The 27,998-nt window shown below is 39.7% G+C and overlaps 1 protein-coding gene across 3 annotated transcripts; it reads left to right on the top strand.

The window, feature by feature from the left end:
- Nucleotides 1–39: 39 nt before the first annotated feature.
- Nucleotides 40–27,935, top strand: ANXA7 (annexin A7). Of its 3 annotated transcripts, none has more exons than XM_032311771.1 (14): nt 40–141; nt 6,058–6,112; nt 7,876–8,080; nt 9,009–9,119; nt 10,115–10,179; nt 10,596–10,661; nt 16,345–16,447; nt 16,662–16,756; nt 18,916–19,029; nt 19,314–19,484; nt 22,497–22,667; nt 22,747–22,822; nt 24,817–24,929; nt 27,157–27,935. In XM_032311771.1, the coding sequence occupies exons 2-14, from the start codon at nt 6,059–6,061 to the stop codon at nt 27,277–27,279; spliced, it is 1,467 nt and encodes a 488-aa protein (XP_032167662.1). In that variant the 5' UTR covers nt 40–141; nt 6,058; the 3' UTR covers nt 27,280–27,935. The 3 variants fall into 3 exon arrangements, with proteins under 3 accessions (XP_032167662.1, XP_032167664.1, XP_032167663.1); XM_032311772.1 differs by lacking the exon at nt 40–141 and adding an exon at nt 170–254; XM_032311773.1 differs by lacking the exon at nt 10,596–10,661.
- Nucleotides 27,936–27,998: the final 63 nt, after the last annotated feature.

Here is a 27,998-nt window from a genome sequence, read left to right as displayed (position 1 = left end):
GCTGCAGGGGCGTTCCCAGCTGCCGCGGCGATCCTAACGCGCTCCGGCGGAGGCCCCTGGCGCTCCGCCTCCCGGGGCCCTCCCCCGGCTCCATCTTGCTGGCTACCAGGGTTGGGCTGTGACGCTGCTCCCTCGGGTCAGGTGAGGAACGGCGCCCCCTACCCTTCGTGTGCCCCTTTCCTGGGTCACCTCGCTCATGCCAGCTCTGAGGTGCGCCGTCTGGGAGATGGCGGGGCCCGGCGTGTGTCCCCGCGGTAAGGGTTCCGTGGAGGTGCCTGCGGGCCTCCGGGGCGGCGGGCGTCTCCGCGTGTGGGTCTCAGGATCCTGGCTCCCCTCGCGGGGGCTTTCCGGCGAAGGCGCACGCCTTGGGGTAGACGAGGCGGCCGGCCTCCGTGCCACTCGGATGCGATGTTCGGAGAACAGAGGGAGCAGTGACACCCCGCGCGCAGGCAGGTGGACCACAGGTGGACCACAGGTGGAGGCTCTGAGGCCAGAGGATGGCCGTGCTGAAGTGACCTCGAGGAAGGCTGAGTAGGGAAACCAGCAAGGAGCAAGGAAAGCTGTCTGGCTGGTGACTAGATTTTCCGGTGACACAGCAAATTTTGGGAAATTTGACCTGTGCTTCACTAGGCCTGGGACAGAATGCGTAAGCCTAAAATTGTACGTTGCCTCAAGTTTATAGTTCTTTTTTTTTTTTTTTTAAAGATTTTATTTATTTGTCAGAGAGAGAGCGAGTGAGAGCGAGCACAGGCAGACAGAGTGGAAGGCAGAGTCAGAGGGAGAAGCAGGCTCCCTGCGGAGCAAGGAGCCCAATGTGGGACTCGATCCCAGGACGCTGGGATCATGACCTGAGCCGAAGGCAGCTGCTTAACCAACTGAGCCACCCAGGCGTCCCAAGTTTATAGTTCTTGAAGCTGTTCTAGGAAATAGCATTCCAGATTTGGTTCCTCTTCCCTGAACAGCCGCAGAAGTGTGCTGATATCAGGCCCGTCTGTCCTGAGCGAACACTTCCTATGCAGCGTCAGGTGGCCGATGTCCACCATGAAAGTGACGGAAATGAGAAGTCCTAACTACCTTTAAACTCCCTAGTATCTTCTATCTGATAGGAAGCTGATCTGATAATATGATAATTAATTAGAGTGTAATGAATTACGTCTCAGGCACAGAAGGAGTTTCAAGCTCTAGATGGCAGGGAGAAGAGAGAATTTTGGCCACTCCAAATTTAAGCTGCTTTTTAGTCCTCACTGGCAATGGTTGACTACCCTGTCCCTTACTCTAGTTTTTTATCCAAAGACCCTTTATGACTGATCTAAATCGGCCTTCCCCACCAAGAGGCAGGTTTGGGGAAATTGTAGTAGCTCCTGTTGGCCATTTTCATTTGCCCTTTCTGTTTCATAGATCTGCGATAGCTGCCTCTTGTGTTCCTGGGCTTCCTGCCATCTTCAGACTCCTATAGTGAGACCCACCCCTTTTAGTAGCTGACTCACTGGGTGGAGATGGTTTGGAGAACCAAGAATGATTTCTAGTCTTTTAAAAGTAGTTACGGATGGAGAAAGTTAAAATGGATATATAAGCTTTTGTTTGCCAGTATAGTCTTATTACTCCTTGGTCAAAATGAGTAATTTATTGAGTCACCCTGGAATTTGTTTATTTTTTTGCAAAAGCTTTTTAAATCTACCTTTTGAATAGATGATAAATACACAACTCCAAAAGGGCTAAACGTACATTGAAAATTGATTTTCCTTCTCAGTATGCCTCAGTTGCCTCCTTGGAGGCAGCTACTACTGGTTTCTACCTTTTTGAGGATACCTTCAGAGATATTCTCTTATACATACAAGCAAATAAATGTATTTTCTACACTTATAATTGGCAGTTTATGCAGTTTTTACCTTGCCTTTTCCCCCTACTTATTGTGGTTTAGAGATGGTTTCATGTACGAGTTAAATACGATTCATAGACCAGGAACATCAGCATCACCTGGAAGAATCTCATGTCCCATCTCAGAAATGAAGCAGAATTTGGATTTTTAACAAGATCCCCAAGTTATTCACATACACATTAAAGTTGAAGAAGAAAAAAAATAAATAAACGTTGCAGAAGTACTGTTTTGTCTAGTACGTTGTTCAAAGAAGGGAGAGAGATTTGAGCTTGGTAAGTCAGGGAAGGGGAGTGAGCCCAGGCGTGAGGGCCAAGTCAGTTAGTAACAGTGGCTGAAGCAAAGGCGTGTTGGGAATGGTTCAAGTGGTAGAGATTTCACATTGGAGGTTAGGTATTGTTAAGAGATAAAGTGAGTAGATAAATTGGAACCAGTACTAAGAAGACCTGAATATCAGTTCCATGAATTTTCATGTGATACTCCAGCAGCAGTCTTTGAGGAGTTTTGACTTGAAGAATCATATACTGAGGGAGGAGCATTTCAGGAAAATTGTAAGTGTGAGAGTATATGCAAGGACATAAATAGAAAAGTAATTTTAGTAAAATAAGCACCAAGTGATGAACACCTGGTCTAATATGACCATGAGAACAGAATTTACGGGAAGAGTAGAAGAGGCATTTCAAAGGAAAAAGAAAAACATTGGGTTATTTACTGTACTTAGTAATACGTAATTTAAATAGTGGTACTAGTAACCGGATTTTTTCCCTCAGGTTTTTGTTGAAATCCCAATCAGCCAACAGACATACGGTATTAGTTTCAGGTGTAGACTTTAGTGATTCATCACAACACCGTGTGCTTATCACAAGGGCCATCCTCAACACCCATCACCTGTTTAACACCCCACCCTCCTGCCCAGTAAGCATCACTTTGTTCTCTATAGTTGAGTCTGTTTTTGGTTAGATAGAGGATATTAAGAGTGATCTGGTGGGGAAAAATGAGTATTTAATTCCACACCAATACTGAAGGTCTCCTAGCTGGCTTCTATCTTAATATAGTCCTCATTCTTTTTTCATCTTACAATTATATCCCACCTTTTGCTTTGCACATGGTAGTGTTCAACTTCCCCACCAATGTATCCATCCCCTTTAAAAACAGTTTAAACCTCTGATCATCCTTTAACTCTCCAGTCTTAGTACAGTGTTTTAAGGTAGATGCTAAAAAAATGATTATTTGACTTTATGTAGATATATTTGCCAGGCATATTGTATCTGATCACCAGTAGTTTTTTTAAGAAATGGTCAGGCTCTGAAACGGTATTGTTTCGAATGTTTGTTTTTCCCCCCTCTGTTTATTTGTGTTGTTTTAGGTTAGTGGTATTTTCTTCAAATGCAAAAGGCATTTACACACATACGTACGTATGTGTATATATTTGTGGCTTTTTGCTTCACCCTGGCTGTTATTTGTTTTACATGGGCTGTGTTTTACTTATTTTAGTTTAAATTCTATTAGTTAACATACAGTATATTATTAGTTTCAGAAGTAGAGGTCAGTGATTCATCAGTTGTGTATAACATCCAGTGCTCCTCACATCACCAGTTACCCCACCCCCCCTCCTCCCTTCTAGCAACCCTCAGTTTCCTATGATTAAGAGTCTCATTGTTTGTATGAGCTGTCTTTTTAAAAAAATATTTATTATGGAAAAATTGAAACATGCAAGAGTGGACATAAGAGTGTGTTGAATACCCACATACTTGTCACCCAGCATAAATAACCCACTCGTGATGATCCAGTTTAATCTATACTCCTGCCCAGCCCTTTCATATTATTTTGAAGTGATTCCAGGATATTACAGCATTTTACATATATTCAGTGTGTATCTCTAAAAGATGAGATGCTTCACAAAAATCATACCAATATGACAGCTAAATATCTAATAATTTCTTAATATCATCTGATAAATAGGTTATTGTTTGCATTTCCAAAGAGGAATGAGTTCCTTTTAAAGAAAAACACTTTGAATTCATTCTTCTTTTTAGAGAGGGAGAGAAAGAATCTTAAATAGGCTCCACACCTAACACAAAGCTCAATCTCACAACCTGGAGATCATGACCTGAGCTAAAATCAAGAGTCAGACACTTAAACAACTGTGCTACCCAGGCATCCCTCAGTATGTACTATAGTTCAGGAAAACCATAGAGTTGATAAAAGGAGATTTCTCAAAGATTGCAGATAATAAATGAAGAAAAAAATGATAGAATTAGATCTAGGCATTGATTATCAACCATGAAAAAGAGAGACGGCTGATAATTTATGTGTTCCCTGATAGAAGCAAACAATATTTTCTAAGTATGCGTGCCAAAAAAGTAATCTGATCAACCTTCTAGACCTGACTACAAATTTGTAGTAAGTAAATAACTGTTAAAGATTATCATGGAGATTCAATTGGCAAAATCCAGATAGAGGGAGATTTCAAGACAAACTGTCAGTTCCTTCAACAAGTAAGCTGCACGGAAAATAGGAGAGGTGAGGCTTTTACAAGAGATTTAAGAGACATGCCAAATGATTAGACTATATGGACCTTATTTGTATACTGATTTGAACAACCAAACTGTGAAAATGATTTTAAGACATTTGGGTAAATTTGAACACTGAGTGGACATCTGATAATAGGAAATTAAATTTTTAAGGTACAGTATTGGTAAATAACTATGGCTTAAAAGAGTCTTCTTTTTACAGATAGTATATTGACATATTTATAAGTAAAGGGATATGATGTCCAGGGAATTGCTTTAAAATGATCTAGGGAAGGAGCACCTGGGTGGCTCAGGTCATGATCTCAAGAGTCCTGGGATCAAGACCCATGTGGGCTCTGTGCTCCATGGGGAGTCTGCTTGTCCTCTCCTACACACCCCCACCCCACCCCCAGCTTATGCTCTCTCTCAAATAGATAAAATCTTAAAAAAAAAAAAAAAAAAAAACCTAGGGAAGGGTACCAATGCAATAGAATTAACTATGACTTCATAATTATTGAAACTGAATATGAAGGTTATGTGAACTTTCATTATATCAGGTTGAACCACAACAAATTTGTATGTTAAAACAGGATTTCAGTAATGCCATGTAGTTCAATCTAACAGTATTCTAAATTTTTTGAATTTTCCATAATAAACAAGTAAAAAACAGTAAAAATACTTAAAAGAAATAGAAATTTGAACACTGACCTATTGATGATATTACAGTTTTATTTTAAAAACAGCCCTGTTAATTAAAAAAAGTTATGTTTGTAGGTATATATAGTGAAGCATGTATAGGTTAAAATGGTAACATGCCTGGGATTTGCTTCAGAAAAATCCAGTGGAGTGATAGGAGATGAGTGAGAGTACTGAAAAAAAAATTGGCCATGAATTAGTAATTACTGCAGCTGAGTGTTGAATCTTTGGGGTTTCTTACACCACTGACTTTACTTTTGATTAAGTTACAAAAAGGTTTGTGTGATAATGGAATGCTAACTTTTTTTCCCCCCCGCAAAGATTGTATTTATTTATTCGACAGAGAAAGACAGCGAGGGAGGGAGAAGCAGGCTCCCTGCTGAGCAAGGAGCCCAAGGTGGGGCTGGATCCCAGGACCCTGGGATCAGGACCTGAGCCGAAGGCAGATACTTAACCAACTGAGCCACCCAGCACCCCCAGAATGTTAACTCTTAACCATTGTTTCCCATAATGTTGCATCACCAAATAAGGAATATCTGTGGCACCTTAAAAGCCTTTATTTTAATATGTACATGTTCATTTTAATCTTACCTTCTCAAGAAGCTATCATAAGTTTTCCATTTATGGAAGTGATATGAAGTAATCATAAAATAAATTTAAGTGAAAAATTATTTCACTTAAAAGATAGTCTGTAAATATTCCACAAGTAATAGTACTAGTAGTATTCAGATATGACAGATTGTGTGGTATGAGGAGAATGAAGTTGGAACATTTACTATGCTTTACTGACTCTACTGGTGTGAATGGTGAAACAAAGAAGCGTTTTACAAACTTTGCTTATACCTTTACTATCTACCTATTGAATGCCTGGCAGACTCTTTTGAGAGAAGGTATAAAACTGTATGACAATATATATCTTCAAAGGACTTAACCCTTACAAAGAAAATTAGAGGACTTTTTTTGTTGTTACAGAATGTCATACCCAGGCTATCCCCCAACAGGCTACCCACCTTTCCCTGGATATCCTGTAAGTATTGCCACTTTAAAGAGTCACATAGCTTGTGTACTTGGAACCAGCATTGTATAAGACTAGTCCGTGACAGATGTTACTGGTTCGCTAGAACAGGGGTCATAATCTTAATTGCCCAGAGGTACTGAGTAGAAGTGTGTTGGGTGGGTATTATGGACGAATGAGAGGGCACTTGCCTCACTAAGGAAAGCCAGCAGCTAACTCAGCTGTAGTCCAAGCCGTGGTGGGAGGCTGACTCAGTGTTGCTAATACTCCATTTCTTCAAGTAAAACCTGAAATGTGGATTTGATGTGAAATTGCCTCATCTTTTTGAAGTGGAAAATTAATCTTTTTAAAGGTTAAGTGTTGTATGAGCCAATAACACATACATGTAAGTTAAATCCATCCCATGAATCACTGGTTTTTAACCTTTGTGTTAGAAGGTTTAAAATAATTAAGAAGGGCTTGACTCAGCAAATTGCAGTAGATTAAAGGTCCCTGGATTTGTATTTCTGAGACTGAGTATTTGAAGTTCATTTCATAAATGTGCTACTGGGTTCTGCCTTGTTGATGTCTGGACTGTGAGGACTAAACTCACAGCTGAGACATTTAAGTGAGAATTATGCATTTCAGTTTTATATTCCCTAACTGTGTAAGGCTTCTTTCTGACTCTGGGAGAATACAAAGAGAGGCCTATGTAGGTTAATGAGAATGTGTGAGTCCTTATGTAAAATGAATAAATAGCTCTCCTGAATTTATCATAGGAGTGATGAGAATTATGACTATGTTCTCAGGCTCCTATATCCTGAACTGGACTCTGGCCACCATTTTGTCAGTGTGGGCTAATTTCTGAAACGACAACCCCAACCTCTAAGTGACTTTACACAATAAAAACTCATTTCTTACTACTTTAGTTCCTAGAAATCAGTGGTGGGAGGGTGGGAGGAATCAACGAGGCTTTAGTCCATGTAGTCTCTCAGGTTCCCAGGCCCCTTCCACACACTGGCTCTTCCATCCTCTAGTGCCATAGAGTCTTCCCCTGGATTCTCTGCTTCCATTTGGCCAATGAAGGAAAAGAGGATGAGAGCATATAGAGGATTGCACAGGTTTTTTAGGGGCCAGGCTGGAAGTGGTGTATATCACATCTGTCTCTGCTCATTCACCAATACTCAGTCATATTCTACTTAACTGCAGGGGAGTCTGGGAAAGGTAGTCTAGCTTTATGGCCAGAGGAGAAAGTTCGGTGAATATGTGACAGTCTCTGCCACTCTCAGACATTGTCTAGTCTGAACTGGGCTTCAAAATGTCACACCCTATGTATGACTCAGGTCAGTTTTCTTCTTCTTCTTTTTTTTTTTTTTTTCCTATTACGCAACAGCTTCAGGTGTGTTACAAGAGAGCTGTGAATTCTCTTTAGGGTAGAGAGCTGTATCTTGCTCATATTTCCAGGTGCTAGAAAAATGAAGAAACTGATGAGCTTTATTAGTTTTTCTGGAAGCCTTGAGGTTTGTAGAGAGTCTAGTTCTTACTCCCCAATAGAGAAACAGACCCCTCTTGCCTGACACTGAATTTAAATAAAATTTAACTGAGTTCTGACAAGCAAATGTCCTGACAAACTATACTGACTGGTAAACTAGTAGAAGATACTGAGACTTTTAGTGGGATTTTTAAGATGTAAAAGAAAATCTAGACCTTAACAATTACTGCTGTTTCTTTTTTTTTTAGGTGGGTCATATTTCTGTGTAATCACATTCATTTGAAAAATTTTCTTATTTTTCCAGCCTGCAGGTCAGGAGTCATCTTTTCCCCCTCCGGGTCAGTATCCTTATCCTAGTGGCTTTCCTCCAGTGGGAGGAGGTGCCTACCCCCCAGCCCCAAGTAGTGGCTACCCTGGAGCTGGAGGCTACCCGGCCCCTGGAGGTTATCCAGCCCCCGGAGGTTATCCTGGTGCCCCACCACCAGGGGGAGCTCCATCCTATCCAGGAGGTGAGTAATGGGTTGTGGCATTAGTGATGATTTGGGTTGCCTTTTTTGTATGGGGTCAGAGATGCTCTTAGCCTACTTTCTATAGAAGATAGTAAGAACCTAGCTGGCAAGATAGAGGGATAAAGGTTCTTAGGGAGTATGAAAGCTGGAAACAGTCTTAAAAATTCTGTTGTGAGGGTCACCTGGGTGGCTCAGTGGGTTAAAGCCTCTGCCTTTGGCTCAGGTCATGATTCCAAGGTTCTGGGATCGAGCCCCGCATTAGGCTCTCTGCTCAGCGGGGAGCCTGCTTCCTTCTCTCTCTCTGCCTGCCTCTCTGCCTACTTGTGATCTCTGTCAAATAAATAAATAAAATCTTAAAAAAAAATTCTCTTGTGAAAAAAGAATAAATCTCGTGGTAAAAAAAAGGACCAGTATATAACAGTTTGCTTGATTATTTTTTTTTTTTAAAGATTTTATTTATTTATTTGTCAGAGAGAGAGATTGAAAGAACAAGCGGGAGAAGTAGGCAGAAGGAGAAGCAGACTCCTTGCTGAACAAGGAGCCCAATGTGGGACTTGATTCCAGGACCCCAGGATCAAGACCTGAGTTGAAGGCAGACACTTAACTGACTGAGCTACCAAGGCATCATGTTGATTATTTGTAATCTTAAGAACTGATTAAGTTCAGTTCAGTTAGCATGATTGTGATCTTTAAGACAGCTTTGTTAAAAGGTAAAAAAGCTTAGCACTTCTGTATTGTAAGTTATTTACGCAGATGAATGAGATAAAAATTTTGTAATGGAGAAGGAATTGGTAAGTTGAATTTAGACCAGAAGAGACTGCTGTTATAGCATTAATAGCCTATTTTTTCCCACTGTTCTTAGTAGATATTTTCCTAAAGTTGACGCTTCAATCATAAGAACTGTCACTGTATTTATTCTTTTTTCTAGTTCCTCCAGGTCAAGGGTTTGGCGCCCCACCAGGTGGAGCAGGCTTTTCTGGCTATCCACAGCCGCCCTCACAGTCTTATGGTGGCAGCCCAGCACAGGTCCCACTACCTGGTATGTACCAACTATCCAGAGATAAACAATAGTATGCTGTCTTAAATCTTTCAGTTGCCATTGAGAGAACTTAGTTTATGTTTGGGATAGTCTTCAGTAAACTTTATTCTAAGTACTTCTATAAATAATTTTAAATATATGGTTTTGTGAAATGGACTAATTTGTTGGAGAAGTTTAATCAATAAGATGGAAATAAGTACCCACTTTTTCAATTACAAAATATCTGTTCCAAAGCCAAAAAAGCAAAACATTTAGAAGCTTCTCTGCTCACTCCTATACCACTCCTAACCTCTCAGAACTCTGTCCTGACATCCTTTTCAGATGGAATCAGAATTTAGTTTGCTTTGAGTGTTTAAAGAAAAAAAAAGGATTATTTGTTAAATTGTGTAGAACATGAAATATTTTAAAAGGTTCTTATGACCAAAGTTGGTATTCTTTCTGGTTTTTTAGAATTTTTATTTATTTGATAGAGCACAAGCAGGGGGAGTAGCAGGTGGAAGGAGAAAGAAAGGCAGGCTCCTCTCTGAGCAGGGAGCCAGATGTGGGCCTCAATCCCAGGACCCTGGGATCATGACTTGTGCCGAAGGCAATTGCTAAACCCAGGCGCCCCACCAAAGTTGGTTTTCAGTTCAGTGAACTGTAATATTAAAAAGTTTATCCTGGGGTGCCTGCGTGGCTCAGTCGTTAAGCATCTGCCTTGGGCTCAGGTCATGATCCTGGGGTCCTGGGATTAAGCCCTGCATTAGGCTCCCTGCTCAGCGGGGAGCCTGCTTCTCCCTTTACTGCTCCCCCTGCTCGTGTTCCCTCTCACTGTGTCGCTCTGTCAAATAAATAAAATAAATCTTAAAAAAAATAAATAAAAAGTTTATCCTAGTAACTAACATGGTGTGAATGTTCTCATATCTTTTCCATATTCATAGTAGTCAATGCTGTTTTGAAAAATTAAATCCTTTAAGACCTGTTTATTGTTTTTTTTTTTTTTTTTTAATGTGTAGGTGGCTTTCCTGGAGGACAGATGCCTTCTCAGTATCCTGGAGGACAAGCTCCTTACCCAAGTCAGGTATTTCTGCTCCTTTCTTTATATTTCATCCAATTTAATTGGATAATGCCAAAGAAGGGCACCACTCCTTTGCTGACATTAGAGATTTCCAAGAAGCACAGTAGATGGTTTATTATAGTCACTTAAGATTCTAATCTTTGCTCTGGTAGACTTACTGCTCACTTCGGTCCATTTTTTGCTGTGTGTCCTGATTTTAAGAAGACAAGCATAGGTCTCTTCCCACAGGTGATGATACTCATAACTTTTCCATAGAGATTCACTTGGGTTCTTGGTATTGGTTTTCTTTTTCTTCTCCCCTTGCTGACAATTAAAACTATGAACTTGCATGACTGAGTAATTGGTATTTCTGGCAGTGTTTGAGAAAGTGTGGATTTGTTTTCTCTTTTTACCCTCATAATGTTCTACTCTTTTTTCAGATCAATACAGAATCCTTTCCTTCCTATCCTGTTTTCTCTCCTGTTTCTTTGGATTATAACAGTGAAGTGAGTAAGGTTTTCTAATGTTCACTAATTACTAGGTATCTTGTATGTGCCTTCATTACTTTCTGATTTCTCATGTATTTGTCTCTCACAACTTCCTTGAGGACTCAATATCTGATTTACCATTTTGTCCTTTTAGTGCTTGACAAGGCTTTAACCATCAAAGCCAATTAATGTTTGTTGAATTGATTCCTCAATAGCCCTGGGAGGTCTCCCATATATCAAATTTTTGCCCCATCTCTGTATAGCCCTTTATTTTAATGCTGTTTAGTTTTTAATTGCCTTGTTAATTCTTTTATATCCTATGCAAGTTACCAGGAACACAAGCAGTATACTTTTATGCTTCTCTTTATCTTGATTTTCTTATTTATTAACATATTATTTCTTCATAAAGATCTATCATTTTCAAGCTTTTTTAAAGCTGGGCTGGGAGGGGGGGTTACAGTGGTAGAAGTGAAACATGTTAGCTGTTTTCTGGTTTACTTTCTTGATTTAAGGTATTTGAGCTCCAGAGAGATTAAGAAATTTGTCCAGAGCCACACAGCTAGTGAAAGACAAAGCTAAGACTAGATCTAGCTCTTCTGACTCTCAGACCAGTGGTCTTCCTATCACAGTGCTATTGGCTGATACTGTAAATGATATTCCTCCAAAGCACATGGAGAATTGTTTGTGATCCTTTTTAAATCTGTTTTTGATCCTTTTAAAATTGAAATTGATCTTTAATCATATTATAAATCTATAACTTTATATTTATTTAGTATATATATAAATTATATATATAAATAAATATAAAACTTTAGACTTATTGTAAATCTGTAACTTTTAGTAATGTATGAGAATTTTAATTTTATTTTAGCTTAAGCATGCTCATAGTTTTAGAAACATTTTATGACTGAATATAAAAGATTTTCAAACATAAGACACTAAAAATGAAACACACATACACATGCAACTCCTGTGTAACAATTATTACCTTAAGATAGAACTAAAACCGGTAGGTGGAAGTTTACTGAGTGGTAGATTTTGGAAGATCTTTTACATGGAAGTGGAGCAGGCTGCCTTGTGAGGAGAGAGCTCCCTGTCACCGAAAGTCTTCATGTGTGTGTGTTTAGGAAGATGAAAATTTCTGTCTTGGTTGGGCATTTGGGTCAGGTGACCTTTCCTGATTGACCCAGATTTTGTTTTTCAGCAGGAAGGTTGCCATCAAATGAATGTCGAAGGGTGGAATTTTTGGTGGCAGATAGTGTGGGCTTTGCTGTGCTGAGAAATTTTCCCTAGTTTGAGTTTTGACCTCTAGAACATAGACCCTGATTTCCTTTAATTCATTGTAATGGCTGAAGGATAGTATTTTTGATGAAGATTGACTTCAAATGTAGACTTTTAACATAGAATAAGAGAATTCCATTTTTTTCCTACAGATGAAAAGTGGAGTAGTTTTTTATTTTTTTTTTTTATTTTTTATTTATTTATTTATTTATTTATTTTTTTAAAAGATTTTATTTATTTATTTGACAGAGAGAGAAATCACAAGTAGGCGGAGAGTCAGGCAGAGAGAGAGAGAGAAGCAGGCTCCCGCTGAGCAAAGAGCCCGATGCGGGGCTCGATCCCAGGACACTGAGATCATGACCCGAGCCAAAGGCAGCGGCTTAATCCACTGAGCCACCCAGGCGCCCCTGGAGTAGTTTTTTAAAAGATTTTATTTATTTATGTATTAAAAAGATTTTATTTATTTATTTGACAGAGAGACAGTGAGAGAGGGAACACAAGCAGGGGGAGTGGCAGAGGGAGAAGCAGGCTTCCCGCCGAGCAGGGAACCTGATTGGGGCTTGATCCCAGGACCCTGGCATTATGACCTGAGCTGAAGGCAGATGCTTAACAACTAAGCCACCCAGTTGCCCCAAGATTTATTTTTTTTTAAGATTGATTGATCGATTGATTTTAGCACGCACACACATGCATATGTGGTGGGAAATGGCAGAGAGTTTTAAGTGGATTGCATGCTATGTGGGGAGCTTGACCTGGGGCTTGATCTTACGACCCCAAGATCATGACCTGAGCCAAACCTGCGCCAAACCACTACACCACCCAGGCACCCCATTTATTTGAGAGAGAGAGCCCCCACAGTGCAGGGGTAGGGACAGAGAGAGATGGAGAGAGAAATTCAAGTGCACTCTGTGTTTGCTGTCACGACACTGCGATCACCATCTGAGCCGAAACCAAGAGTCAGATGCTTAACCAACTGTTCACCCAGACATCCCAGTTTTTGTTTGTTTTTTGAGAAAGAAGAGGATAACAGAAATGAGACTCATCAAATAGTACATGTTGAGGGTTAGTTTCTCTCACTGCCTAGTCCAGTGTATTATAAACAAAGGCTTTTTGCCCTACTTAGGTTTTAATGAAGGTGGTTACATCAAAGGAAACTTGCTTAGACTCATGTAAAGGCTTATGTTGAAAAAAAAAATTATACTTGAATATTTGGAGCTGATAATGGTTTCAGTTTTTCTTAAAACCACTATATAAGTATTTGTTAGTTCCTTGCTTATATTCCTGGCTTAGAAACTTCAGAGTATGGGATGGTTGTTAGAAAAAAATTTTGGTTTGAGAATATAGATAACTGTGAGAAATTATTGACCCTACAAATGTTTGCTAAAAGATGGTTTGTTCCCTTTATCCCCTTTTACTTCGCTCCTGTAGTTGCTGGCATATTGCTGTATTCAGTGAGTATAACTTTAAATGCAGTTTCAGTTGCAATTGAGTCATTTTACATTTTGCAGTCATGTTGAATACATCTTTAAATTACATTTGAGAGATAATGAGTTAAATAAAATATATTATTAAAATTCAGTTTTGGGGCACCTGGGTGACTCAGTGGGTTAAAGCCTCTACCTTCGGCTCAGGGTCCTGGGATTGAGCCCCGCATTGGGCTCTCTGGTCAGTGGGGAGTCTGCTTTCCCCTCTCTCTCTGCCTCCCTCTCTGTCTACTTGTTATCTCTGTCAAATAAATAAAATCTTTAAAAAAATAATTCAGTTTTAAGAAACTGTGGTGGGATATCATCTCACTTCATCCCATCTTTCTTAGGCCCTGATTTGAATAGTTTAAGAAAACTATTGAATTGTTTCCTAGCTATGTATTTTTAAATTTTCAAATAATTTCAGACTTAAAAAAAGTTATAAAGATTGTATATAGGGGGATTCTGAGTAGCTCAGTCAGCTAAGCATCTGCCTTCAGCTCAGATCATGATCCCAGAGTCCTGGGATCAAACCCTGCATTGGGCTTCCTGCTCTCCCAGAGCCACTTCTCCCTCTCCCTCTGCCTGCTGCTCTCCTGCTTGTGTTCATTCTCTCTCTGTGTGTGTATCAGATAAATAAATAAAATCTTTAAACAAAAAACTGTAGGGATGCCTGAGTGGCTCAGTTGATTGGGTGTCTGCCTTCAGCTCAGTTCGTGATCCTGGGGTCCTGGGATCAAGTCCCAGGTTGAGCTCCTTGGACAGTGGGGAGCTTGCTTCTGCCTCTGCCTGCAGCTTCTCCTGCTTGTGCTCACTCGCTCTCTCTGACAAATTTTTTAAAAGTTGTACATAGAATTCCTGTATACCCTTTACCCAGATCTTCCAATATTAACTTCCTACATAAACACAACACAGTGATCAAAGTCAGGAAATAACAATGATATAATAATATAACCCAGCTTATAGACCTTATTCATATAACCTTATTCAGGTTTTACCAGTTGTCCCAATAATGACCTCCTTTTCTGGTTCAGGATCAAATCCAGTATGAAACATTGCATTTATCATCATATCTATTAAGTTTCCTTCCCCCCCCCCATTTTTATTTTATTATTTTTTAGTAGTCTCTCTGCCCCACATGGGTCTCAAACTCAAGACCCTGAGATCAAGAGTCACATGCTCTACTGACTGAACCAGCCAGGTACCCCTCTTAAGTTTCCTTTTTTAAATTTTTTTAAAGATTTTATTTATTTGACAGAGGGAGATCACAAGTAGGCAGAGTAGCAGGCAGAGAGAGAAGGGGAAGCAGGTTCCCTGCTGAGCAGAGAGCCTGATGCAGGGCTCAATCCCAGGACCCTAGGAACATGACCTGAGCCGAAGGCAGAGGCTTAACCCACTGAGCCACCCAGGCGCCCCTTAAGTTTCCTTTAATGTGACACAGTTCTTCAGTTTTTATTGTTCATGACCTTCATACTTTTAAAGAGTGCTACTACTATTATCAGTTATTTTGTAGAAAATTCCTTGGTTTGGGTTTGTCTGATACTTTCTCATGACTAAGGTTAGGTTTTGCCATTTTGGAGGGAATATCACAGAAATGATCTTGGATCCCCAGTGCATTATATATCAGGAGACTTATTCTGTTACTGGAAATGATTGATTTTGATCACTTGGGTCTGCCAAGTTTTCTACTATACTGTTACAAACTATGCAAATACCTTGGATTGCATCATACTTTTAATAATTTTAGCATCCATTGATATTTCTCTCCAGAAACAGTTACTACCATGGCATTTGTTAAATTGATTTTTAAATTTCCCCATAGATTTGTATTTTTAAAATACAGTCCCTGTTTTGCTTTCTGGTTTATTTACTATGTCATCAGTGAAGAATATTCTACCTCCCAGAATCTCCGATCATTGTTCCCTTTTATTTTGTGCTTTCTTATTATAAAACATTTTATTTCATCTTTGATAATGAGGGCCTGTAGAAGAAATCGGAGATACTGTCAAAATTATATTGCCTGGGGGCACCTGGGTGTCTCGGTCAGTTAAGCGTCTGCCTTCAGCTCATCATGATCTCAGCAGTTCCCTCCTCAGCGGGGGAATCAGCTTCTCCCTCTGTCCCTCCTCCTTGCTTGTGTGCTCTCAAGTAAATCTTAAAAAAAAATTATATTGCTTGTCCGAAACCTCATTGGGCGGCTCAAGGTCTACTTAACTAAAACCCTTATTATATTACTGTCTTTAAATCAAACACTGCTGCTCATCTCACACTATCCAGGGATCAATCTCTTTTTTCCTCCTACTAAGAAGAAAATCAAGACTCAGAAAGATTTTGGCAAGTTTCACAAGCTTGACTTTCTTCTCTCCTAAAAGTTTGGCATTTAGCTGTTTTTTGGCAGGTAGAGAATAGGTCTTTCTTGCCTGCTCCAGAGTGAGCCTTCATAATAAAATACTCGGGTCCTTTGTCCTAAAACTTAAACATGGCCTTCTTGACTAAGAGTGTTGACTGGGGAAGTCTTAAGTTGTCTTCTTGACAGCAGAGAGTCCTGACTTTTTTTTTTTTAATTTATATTTCTTTTACTAAAGATGTTGAGTATTTTTTCATGTTTCTTTTTCCCCCAATTTTATTGAGATATGAGTGACCTGTAACATTGTATTAGTTTTGGGTGTCAAATACGATGATTTGATTTGATCTATTTTTTTTAAAAATTTTATTTATTTGGGAGAGTGCAAGAGAAAGTGAGCTGGAGGAGGGGGAGAGGCAAAGGGAGAGGGAGAAGCAGACTCCCCACCAAGCAGGGCGCCGGATTTGGGGGCTCAATTCTGGGACTCTGGGATCCTGACGTGAGCTGAAGGCAGGCACTTAACGAACTGAGCCATCCAGGTGCCCTGATGTATTTTTATATTATGAAATGATTAGCACAATAACTGAGTTGGATTTTGTGCCTTGTGTTTCAGCCTGCTGCGATGACTCAGGGAACTCAAGGAACAGTCCGACCAGCTGCCAACTTTGATGCTATGAGAGATGCAGAAATTCTTCGTAAAGCAATGAAAGGTTTTGGTAAGAAAAACAGGTTTTTAATCTTATTTATAATTTTGATTGATTGAATCTAAAGTACAAATAAGCTTTGTTTTACAAGTGAAATTTATGTGTCCACCTGTGCACATGACTCAGTGTAGTCTGGCACCAGGCACCTTGTAAGCATCTAAGAGATGTTGTCAAGGAATACCCAGGACAGAGTTCATCCTTACTTAAACATGTATGGTTCTTTCAGGGACAGACGAGCAGGCAATTGTGGACGTTGTGGCCAACCGTTCCAACGATCAGAGGCAAAAAATTAAAGCAGCTTTTAAGACCATGTATGGCAAGGTACATATATTTTTTCTTTTCTGGCCACAGACAGTGGCCTGTAGACTTTACATTTATGTCAGGTTGAATACTATCTTTTTATTAGTGCTGGTGGTGCGTAGTAGAGACAACTAGATTTCAGACACCACAGGAGTGGTGTGTTCACTATTTCTCTTAAAAGCCTTTCTAATTTTGGAGTAGTCCTTGATCTCAGTCCTACTCATACCTCAGATGATGTCTGATATAGGATAGATGCTCAGTAGAAAGTAGATTATGGCCATAATAGCATAACTGATAGTAGATAAATTTATATATAAAATAGGTAGATAAATAGTGTAATAGAAAAAGAGTTTGGTTCTCAGCCTTCTCTTTACGTGGGATTCAAGGACTTTTTCTTGGTGTTTGGCATCCTCTTCCACTCCTCTCCCTCCCTCTAAACATACCCTGTATTAGGATGCATGCAACTTTTTGTCATTCCCTGCACACATCCTGGTCTTTCATAATGCTGTGCTTCGTATACATTGTTCTCTAGGCCTAGAACACCACTTCCTCTTTTTTTTATTCTTCATGGTGAGCACCTTATTTAGGATTTAGCTTGCATCAGCTACTCTGTGAAGTTTCTCTCCTTTCTCAGGGCAGAGTTTTGCTGCCATTTTCACGGCAGTACAGTCATATTTTGTAAAATCTCTGCCATAACTGATCTTCTTGCCTACTCCCTGCAGCAGTGAGCTCCCCTCAGATAAACCATGTCCTCTTCATCTGGGCATTTGCAGCACCAAGTATAGGAGTAGTAACAAATAGCCACTTAATAAATATTTCCTGAATGGATGGTCAGTGACAAAATCCAGCAAGATTCTAGGGCTAAAAAGCGCTATTGCTTCTGATATATGAAGGGGAAAGCTGGGTAGCATTATTTTTCCATTTAGATAGAAATCCTAAAATTTCCTAACATTCTCTGGAACCGGTTTGCTTTTGTCAGAATGGGAATAGAGGTTCATTGGTTTGTCCCACTTCACCTATTCTATGCCTTACTCTCTCTGCCTGGCCCAGCTCCACTTCTTTAGTCTTAAAGCTGATTAAGTGACACAAAGTCTAGATTTCCTTACAGTTCCACATCAGATTCACTTCACTAACAAAATTATTTTCCTTGTTAAGAATCTCTTTAATATATACCCTATGCTGTGCTGTCCTGAATTTTCTCCTGTATCAGTTTCGAATTAAAACTAAATTCACAGCCTATGTTTGTTTTTGGTTTTTTGTTTTGCGCCCAGCCACCTTTTCTCTTGGCTTCCTGGTTTTTTAAAAAAGTTGATTAATTAATTTAAAAGATTTTATTCATTTATTTGACAGATAGAGATCACAAGTAGGCAGAGAGAAAAGGGGAAGCAGGCTCCCTGCTGAGCTGAGAGCTCGGTGTGGCGCTCGATCCCAGGACCCTGAGACCATGACCTAAGCCAAAGGCAGTCAGAAAATGACAAATTACCATATGATTTCACTCATGTGTGGGATTTAAAAAACAACACAGATGAGCATAAGGGAAGGAAAAATAAGGTAAAATCAGAGAGGGAGACAAACCATCATAAGAGACTCTTAATTATAGGAAACAAACAGGATTGCTGGAAGGGAGGGGATGGGGGAATGGGGTAACTGGGTGATGGACGACATCAAGAAGGGTGCTTGATGTAATGAGTACTGGGTGTTGTATGCAACTGATGAATCACTAAACTCTACTTCTGAAACTAATTACACTATGCTAATTAATTGATTTTAAATTGAAAAAATAGGGGTGCCTGGGTGGCTCTGTGATTAAGCATCTGTCTTCGGCTCAGGTCATCTTCCCAGGGTTCTGGGATCGGGCCCAGCGTCAGGCTCCCTGCTCAGCCAGGAGCCTGCTTCTCCCTCACCTACTGCCCCTGCTTGTATTCTGTCTTTCACTGTCTCTCTGTCAAATAAATAAATAAGATTTTTAAAAAATTAATTAATTATTGAAAAATTAATTTGCATGAGTGTAACAAACTCTAAATGTATATATTTACTTGTTTTTAGTATATACTATTCAAATTTGAAATTTTAGGCTTTCATAAAGCAACTCAATTCCATTTTCCATATTTTTCTTAAAAAAATTTAGGCAGTAAAATTTGGAGAACACACATACTTAGTTTTTATTTGTAATTAAACAGGATTTAATCAAAGACCTTAAATCAGAGTTAAGTGGAAATATGGAAGAACTGATCCTTGCCCTATTCATGCCACCTACATATTACGATGCCTGGAGTTTACGGAATGCAATGAAGGTACTGTGTGTCATTTACTTTATATATTTTATCCTATTTCAAATGTAAAACCCCACAAATTACGGCAGTTTTGAATTTACAGTGACAGCTAAATCAATACATTATATTATATCATCTGGATATAGAGAGAGCTTTGCAGGTTTGGAGGCCAAAGAAGTATTTGATGGAATAGTGAGATTTAATTACTTCCAGCAGTTTTTTTTTTCCTTCTTTTTTTTTTTAAATTTTTTTTTTTTTTTTTTTTTTTTTTTTTGTATAATTCTCCCTTTCTTCATTTCACACAGGGAGCAGGAACTCAGGAACGTGTATTGATTGAAATTTTGTGCACGAGAACAAATCAGGAAATCCGAGAAATTGTCAGATGTTATCAGTCAGAATTCGGACGAGACCTTGAAAAGGATATTAGGTCAGATACATCCGGGCATTTTGAACGTTTACTGGTATCCATGTGCCAGGTGAGTATACCATGAATGTATGTTCATAGAGGGAACATTCTTCACGTTCTATGACCAGTGAGCATTCCTTATTACTTTTAGTATTTAACTCACTCGGAATCTTGCCATCGTTACAAGGGGCAACACAGAATCCAACATACAAATTTCTTTGTAGTCACAATTGAGATTTATTTCTGCAGATCTGGCTTTTGTAAGGGATTAGAAATTAACTTCTTTAGGGTGCCTGGGTGGCTCTGTGGGTTGAGCCTCTGCCTTCGGGTCAGGTCGTGATCTCAGCATCCTGGGATCGAGTCCCACATCAGGCTCTCTGCTCGGCGGAGAGCCTGCTTCCCCATCTCTCTCCCTGCCTCTCTGCCTACTTGTGAATTCCTCTCTGTGTCAAATAAATAAATAAAATTAAAAAAAAAAAAAGAAAAGAGGGCGCCTGGGTGGCTCAGTGGGTTAAGCCGCTGCCTTTGGCTTGGGTCATGATCCCAGGGTCCTGGGATCGAGTCCCGAATCGGGCTCTCTGCTCAGCAGGGAGCCTGCTTCCCTCTCTCTCTCTCTGCCTGCCTCTCTGTCTACTTGTGATCTCTGTCTGTCAAATAAACAAATAAAATCTTTTAAAAAAAAAAAAAAGAAAGAAATTAACTTCTTTAAAGTTATATGGAATCGGAAATCAACTTGAGACTCTCTATTTTAGGCTGGGGATGAAATTTTGTACTTTAAGCTTAGCATTGTACTGTCAGTTAAATTGGACCGTCAACTGAAAATATGCAGGACCGTCACGAAAGTGCTAGAGGAAGTGAAAACTGTGAGAAGAGCCAGAAATGCAGAAACATTTCTCGGACTTCATAGCAATGTGGTGATAAGCACCTTCCTTATTCTGATTTCCCAGATGTGCTGGAGCAGTGACAGAAAATTCTCCAAATAGAGTATTTGGAATGATATTAACATACTTATAGATGAGATGATCAAGGTTTATTTGAAATAAATGATGCAGAAGACCAGCAAACTGATTCAGTATCAGGAGTCAGTGGCTTTCCTGCTAGTATACAAGGTTGGACAGTCCCAAGAGATCTGAGAGTAGACAACATGCTTTTCAGAGCAAAGGGAGATAGTGGCAGGAAACAGTGCACCAGGGTCAGTGGATGTGGACATGAGAAAAGAAAGCAAATGGTTGGGAAGAAATTGAATTTACCTATGATGGAATAACAGTAGGAGAGTAGATTGGCATTTAAAAACAATAACAAGAAGAAACACAAGAAGACAAAAGCAGGAATAGAGACTGAACACTCATTTTTTAGTATTATTAAGTGATTATTAAGACTTTATATGAGGGGGCGCCTGGGTGGCTCAGTTGGTTAAAGCCTCTGCCTTCGGCTCAGGTCATGATCCCAGGGTTCTGGGATCATCGAGCCCCACATCAGGCTCTCTGCTCAACAGGAAGCCTGCTTCCTACTCTCTCTCTCTGCCTGCCTCTCTGCCTACTTGTGATCTCTGTCTGCCAAATAAATAAATAAAATCTTAAAAAAAAAAAAAGACTTTATATGAGGTGCTAAGTTTCTTTATGCAGAATTTAAAGCCTGGCTACTTTATGAAGTAAAGGGGCCTCTTTCAGGGAGTGAGGAGGAATGGCTTCCCAGGAAAATGAGATTTGTGTTCTGTGTTTGAGTCCAAAAGCAGTCATCTGGAGAGTTTTTCCTGAACATCTTTCATGTGCTACCTATAGTCTCCCTTTTAGAATATGCTTCTATATATTCCATGTGCCCAGTGGTCTTAACGGATATAGCATCTCACCTTCAGGAACACCTCTCTCCATTTTGTTCACAGACAGGCATGGAGACTCTAGAGGGCAGCCTTTCCTTCTTTTGGATTTGTGTTTCTGTTTTTGAGAGAAACCAAATGCCCATCTAAGCTTAGCTCTTGCTCAGACCCAGAGCTCCCTTTCCAGCTGTCTCCTTCCTCTTCTCAGGGAAGAGTTTGGTATACAAATTGGCACAGTCTAGCAGAACTTGAGTTATTTATAGCTTCTTCTAAAAAGTTCGTGTGTCTCTTGTATGTATACAGCCAGAATTTACATGATGTATCATTACACTTGGCTGAAGGAAAGGAGGTTCATGAAGCCTCCATATTATATATTCCCTCCCTTGACTTAAATTCTTGAGAGCAGGGACCTTGTCTTTCTTGTGTCCCTACCACCTAGCACATCCTGTTGGTTCACTTTCTCTGGAGAACCCTGGCTAACAGAGCCTCACACAAAACAAGTGCTCTTTAGCTTTTAGCTGCATGAATGAAAGCAAACTGGAACTCAGTATAACACATATTTATCTTAAATCTCAGCTAAGGAAAATTATAATTTCTTCACTTGAGTGGTAGTTTATGTCTCCTAGTAGAGATGTTTTTCTTTTCATTTCTTTTTTTTTTTTTAATTAGGGTTTTTTTTTGGCTTTTTGGTTTTTTGTTTTTAACATTTTATTTATTTATTTGACAGACAGAGATTGCAAGTAGGCAGAGAACCAGGCAGAGAGAGAGGAGGAAGCAGGCTCCCTGCTGAGCCCGATGTGGGGCTCAATCCCAGGACCTCAGGATCATGACCTGAATCGAAGGCAGACGCTTTAACCCACTGAGCCACCCAGTTGCCCCTAGAGATGTTTTTCTTTTTGTTTTTTTTTTTTTTGGAGGAGGCAGGGAATGAAGATATACATGACAAACTTTATGCATTGATTTTCAATAAATTGTTCTTTAAGTCCAAAAGTAACTAGATTTTTTAAAAAGATTTTATTTATTTATTTGACAGAGATCACAAGTAGGCAGAGAGGCAGGCAGAAAGAGAGGGGGAAGCAGGCTCCCTGCTGAGCAGAGAGCCCAATCCGGGGCTCCATCCCAGGACCCTGAGATCATGACCTGAGCCGAAGGCAGAGACTTAACCCATTGAGCCACCCAAGCGCCCCCAGAAGTGACTAGATTGTTAAAAAAATTTTCAGTAGAACTTGTATCATGTTTTCCAATTCTTGCCTTCCTCTCTTGCAGGGAAATCGTGATGAGAACCAGAACGTTAACCACCAGTTGGCTCAGGAAGATGCTCAGCGTCTCTATCAAGCTGGTGAGGGAAGACTAGGGACAGATGAATCCTGCTTTAACATGATTCTTGCCACAAGAAGCTTTCCTCAACTGAAAGCTACTGTGGAGGCTTATTCCAGGGTATGAGCTTTTCTTTTGAAGATTTGGCTTCAGTTTTAGGTTGTGAAAGTATTTTAACCCTTGTACTTCTTGTTTGCAGGTGGCTAATCGAGATTTGCTAAGTAGTGTTGCCCGTGAATTTTCTGGAAATGTTGAAAGTGGTTTAAAGACCATCTGTAAGATACTTCTACATTTTGCTTTGTTTTGTTTGTAGATGAAAAAGCTTTGAATAGTTGTTTCCATTAAATGATGAAATTAATATAGCCTGGGAATCTGCTTAGGCAGAGGCTGAGCCAGTCCTGTGTTTTTATATATGTAGTTCCCTATGAATGGTGGTGGTGTGATCAGAAAGGGTTATTTGGAATTATTTGGTCTTTATTCTGTATGCCTTTCATGAAGACTGAGCAGGAATTACAGTAGATGTAGCGTTTCCATTGAAGTGAATGGGGAAGCCTTAAGGAACTACAAGTGTGACCACACAAAGCCTCATTTTGAGCTCCCCAAAAAATGTTTTGGTTTTTTTTTAAAGATTTTATTTATTTATTTGAGAGACAGCATGAGCGGAGGTGGGTGGAAGGGAGGGAGATAGAGAGAGAGAGAGGCAGACTCCCTGCTGATCAGGGCTCAATCCCAGAGCCCTGAGATCATGACCTGAGTTGAAGGCAGACACTTGGCTGAGCCACCCAGGTGCCCCAGAAAACACCTTTTTAAAAAAAGTTTATTTATAATCTCTCCACCCAACATGGGCTTTGAACTCACAATCCCAAGATGAAGAGTCACACAGTCCACTGACTGAGCCAGTCAGGTACCTCTCAAAAAACCCCTTTCAGATAGGATCCAATGAGACCCCCTTTCCCTTTTGAAATTTAAAAAAAAAAAAAACCACCAAAAAAAAAACTTTCTGGTGTTCTTTGAGTTGTCCAATGAAATGGAAATTTAATTCTCATGGAGAATATAGGACTAAAGAGAGTGTTATTAACACATTGGTATTAACAATTGAGTGTCCTAAAAATAGTACTGTAGTAATTGTAGGTAAAGCAGTCATGTAAAGTTAGTATATTTCTACTATCTGCAAGAAGAGATTTTGTTAATTTTCCTAAGAGAAAATGTCAGACTTATTATCATTCTCAATTTTTGACTCAAATCTGTTTTTTTTTTTTTTTTTTAAGATTTTATTTATTTAGGGCGCCTGGGTGGCCCAGTGGGTTAAAGCCTCTGCCTTCAGCTCAGGTCATGGTCTCAGGGTCCTGGGATCGAGTCCCGCATCAGGCTCTCTGCTTATCAGGGAACCTGCTTCCCCCTCTCTCTCTCTCTGCCTGCCTCTCTGCCTACTTGTGACCTCTCTCTGTCAAATAAATTTAAAACTCTAAAAAAAAAGATTTTATTTATTTATTTAACAGAGATCATGAGTAGGCAGAGAGAGAGGAGGAAGCAGGCTCCCTGCTGAGCAGAGAGCCCAATGCGGGGCCTGATCCCAGGACCCTGGGATCATGACCTGAGCGGAAAGCAGAGGCTTTAACCCACTGAGCCACCCAGGTGCTGCTCCTCAGAGCTTTCTTTGTAATGGAGTCTCAGAGCTGCTGCTTTTGGAGAGTCAGAGGTGTGGGGACTTGGCTGATTTGAAGAGAATCTTTGAGTTCTTAAGTCAAGACGGGGAAGATGGGGAAAATGATGTCATCTTGAGTCCGGCGTGGGCTTGGGTGAGAGAAGGTACTACTGTACTGAAGGCAGCCGTGATTTACACGTGATTCACTGAGCCACCCAGGCGCCCCACAAATCTGTTTTTTGTACTGGAACGTATCTCATCTCCTTCTGTCAGCCAAACGATTTATTTGACGTCTAGAATTCAGATTTCAGTCATTATTTCTTTTAAGTAAGATATTTACCAGGGCACCATTGTCACAGATTTTCTCCCTTGAAGGGGAAAAAAAACGTAAAGAATCTAAGCTTTTGCATCTATGGAGAAAAACATGGGATTTATTGGCTAGAGGGAATCCTCTAGAATTAAAGGTATCCTGTCTGCAGCCAGAAAGATGGATGAATGCTAAGAAAAATCAAGATTTCTGAGGTGACTATAAGGAAGGATCAAAGGCAGGTTGGAAGTGATAAATGAAGCTGAAGCATGGATACCTTGTCAAGGCATCACATGTGAATTATCTTTGACTTGCAGTGCAGTGTGCCCTGAATCGCCCTGCCTTCTTTGCTGAGAGGCTCTACTATTCTATGAAAGGTGCCGGCACAGATGACTCTACCCTGGTCAGGATTGTGGTCACTCGAAGTGAGGTGAGTCTTTCTTTCTTATTTGATCCTACTTGATTTTTTTTTTTTAAAGATTTATTTATTTGTGGGGGAGAAAAGGGGAGAGAGAAAGAGAGAGAAAACGCAAGGGGGATGGGGTAGAGGGAGAGAATCTTCAAGCAGATTCCCCTGCCCACCCTGAGTGTGAGCCCATGGACGGCTCTGTCCCAGGACCCTGAGAGCATGACCTGAGTTGAAATGAAGAATGACATGTTTAACCAACTGTACCACCCAGGTGCCCCTGATCTTCACTGGATTTTGAATGTTGATTTCCTAAAGGTTCCTCAGCTGACAATTAGGAAAGATGTTCTCCCTTTGTCACCTCTGGTAGAGGTTATATAAAGCAGTGTTCACTCTCCTCATGCCGAGAGAGAGGATTGGGTTGGAGAAACCAATCACTGTGCCAAGAGATTTTCCTACTTGAGAAGGTCGGTGGAGAATACTGATTTATATCCAATTGGAAAATGTTTATCTTTTCATTTTGCTAATGTAAAAAACTGTATGACAGATTAACCCAATTGGATATAAAAATTCTTGAAATTTAGCATGCCTTCTAATTATAAAATTATTTTTAAAACCTTTTTCTCGGGGCGCCTGGGTGGCTCAGTGGGTTAAAGCCTCTGCCTTCGGCTCAGGTCGTGATCCTAGGGTCCTGGGATCGAGCCCCGCATCGGGCTCTCTGCTCAGCAGGGACCCTGCTTCCTCCTCTCTCTCTGCCTGTCTCTCTGCCTGTGATCTCTGTCAAATGAATAAATAAAATCTTTAAAAAAAAAAAACAACAACAACCTTTTTCTCTTTACCTAAATATACCTCAAATGCTTTCCTTTCTTTGACTTTCTATATTTATTGCACTTCTTACTTGAAAGAAAACATGACACTAAATTATGGTAGGAAAGGTAAATCATTTTTCAAAAGACAACAATCATATAGTATTTTTAAAAAACTTTGTGTATCTATACTCAGACCCAAGTTTTCTAAGCATGATCTCTTTAAATCGCAATAAAATATATACAACATAAAACTTAACATTTTAACCATTTTATTTATTTATTTATTTATAGATTTTATTTATTTATTTAACACAGAGAGAGATCACAAGTAGGCAGAGAGAGAGGGGGAAGCAGGCTCTCTGCTTAGCAGGGAGCCTGATGTGGGGCTCAATCCCAGGACCCTGAGACCATGAGCTGAGCCAAAGGCAGAGGCTTAACCCAGTGAGCCACCCAGGCGTCCCACATTTTAACCATTTTAAAGTATGCATTCCAGTGGCTTAAATTAAGTACATTGACATTGTTGTACTGCCATTACCAGCACAACTTTTTTACCTTGTAAAACTTAAAATCCATACTCATTATATAATAATTCACCATTCTCCTTTCTCCCCAGCCCATGGCAGCCCTTCTGTGTTCTCTTCTCTGAATTTGACTACTCTAGGTACCTTGTATAGGTGAAATCATACAGCATTTACCTATTTGTGACTGGCTTCTTTCACTTAGCATAACTTTTTTAGGACTTATCCATGTTGTAGCATGTGTCAGAATTTCTTTTCCAGGCTGAATAATACTGTTCTGTATGTGTAGACCACCTTCTCTTACTCATCTGTAGTGGACACTAGGATTGCTTACACCTTTTGGCTCCTGTAAACACAGGTGTACAAATATTTGCTTGAGTCCTTGCTTTTCACTTTTCTGTATGTACCTGGAAGTGGAACTGAAGTATCATATGGTAATTCTGTTTTGTTTTTAGTATATGTACTGCCGAAGTGGGCACTGTTTTTTGTTTTTTTTTTTTTTTTGAGGAATCTCCAAACCTTTTTCTACAGCAGCTGCATTGTTACATTCCTACCAGCAGGATACAAGGGTTCCAATTTCTCCACACCCTTTCCAACAGTTGTTATTTTCTATGTTTTTTAGAGTAACCTTCCTATCAAATGGTTTTATTTTTTTAATGGTTTTTAAATAACCAGTATTTTGAGGATAATAGATGAAACTGGTACCACCCTTCTTCAGTATTTTTACAGAATAGCGAATCCACCCTTCATTGAGTAATGCCAGCAGTGGTATGAATGCTAGCAGTCAAATGTTTGTCACTTGGTGTTTTTTTCTGCCCTCTGCTTTGATTATAATTAGGCTCTTTTCACTATTAAAGAATAATTCTAATCTCAGTTTTCTTTTAACAGCTTTTTTCTAATATAAAAAATATCTCTTGCATGCAGATTGATCTTGTACAAATAAAACAGACCTTCAGTCAGATGTATCAGAAGACCCTGGGCACAATGATTGCGAGTGACACAAGTGGAGATTACCGAAAGCTGCTTCTGGCCATTGTGGGCCAATAGGAGGGATTTTTTTTTTTTTTTTTTAAATAAATGAAGCATATCCTTCAGTGATTGACCTGCATGCAGCAGTATCAACCATCACCTAACCAAAAGAGCTTTTTACTAAGGACCGTGTCAGGGTATTGTGCTTGGTTTGCACATGTGGTTACTGCCTTAATTCCAATGTTATTTTTTTCTCTATATACAATCACTTTGAAGCCATATCACAATGATGTACTAATGCAATGGTTGTAAGGCATAATTCGCACTGTTCTTATCCTAATCAGGATCCCAAATTGAATAAAAAATCACAGCAGTTTCCAAGTCTGCATAATAAAGCTGAATAAAAGAAAAAGTTGCAAAACTCTGCCTTCCAAAGCACATGTAGGTCCATTGGACAACTATAGTTGGTAGTATGTCAAAACTGTATTACTTTTTTAAAGATTCAGCTCTTTGGACCTAGAAGAGTAATTTGCATCTTATTTTACATAAATTGGTATTCTATATTTATAAGCATTAAACTTTTCACATAGGGAAAGGATGAGTATTGCCTGTAGTAACTTTTTAAAAAGGGATTATATGTTTATATGCGTAAAATATATAGCCTACCTTTATGTCTACTAAAACTCCCTGAATATCTTCATTGTTCTGTGGTTTTGAAAAAAAAAATTATGAAAGACTATAAAAACTAGTAACAATTTAGTCATGATTCAAGAAAGTGAAGCTTGACAAATAGGAGG

The sequence above is a fragment of the Mustela erminea genome, chromosome 14 (genome assembly GCF_009829155.1).
Source record: "Mustela erminea isolate mMusErm1 chromosome 14, mMusErm1.Pri, whole genome shotgun sequence".
NCBI lineage: Eukaryota > Metazoa > Chordata > Mammalia > Carnivora > Mustelidae > Mustela > Mustela erminea.
The sequence above is the reverse complement of the archived record's forward strand: the minus strand, read 5'-3'. Positions and strand labels throughout refer to the sequence as shown.

Coding starts and splice junctions, on each gene's coding strand:
- ANXA7 (XM_032311771.1), top strand. CDS start 6,059: ATGTCATACCCAGGCTATCCCCCAACAGGCTACCCACCTTTCCCTGGA. Junction 9,120..10,114: donor AGCACAGGTCCCACTACCTG/GTATGTACCAAC, acceptor TTTAATGTGTAG/GTGGCTTTCCTGGAGGACAG. Junction 16,448..16,661: donor TAAAGCAATGAAAGGTTTTG/GTAAGAAAAACA, acceptor TGGTTCTTTCAG/GGACAGACGAGCAGGCAATT.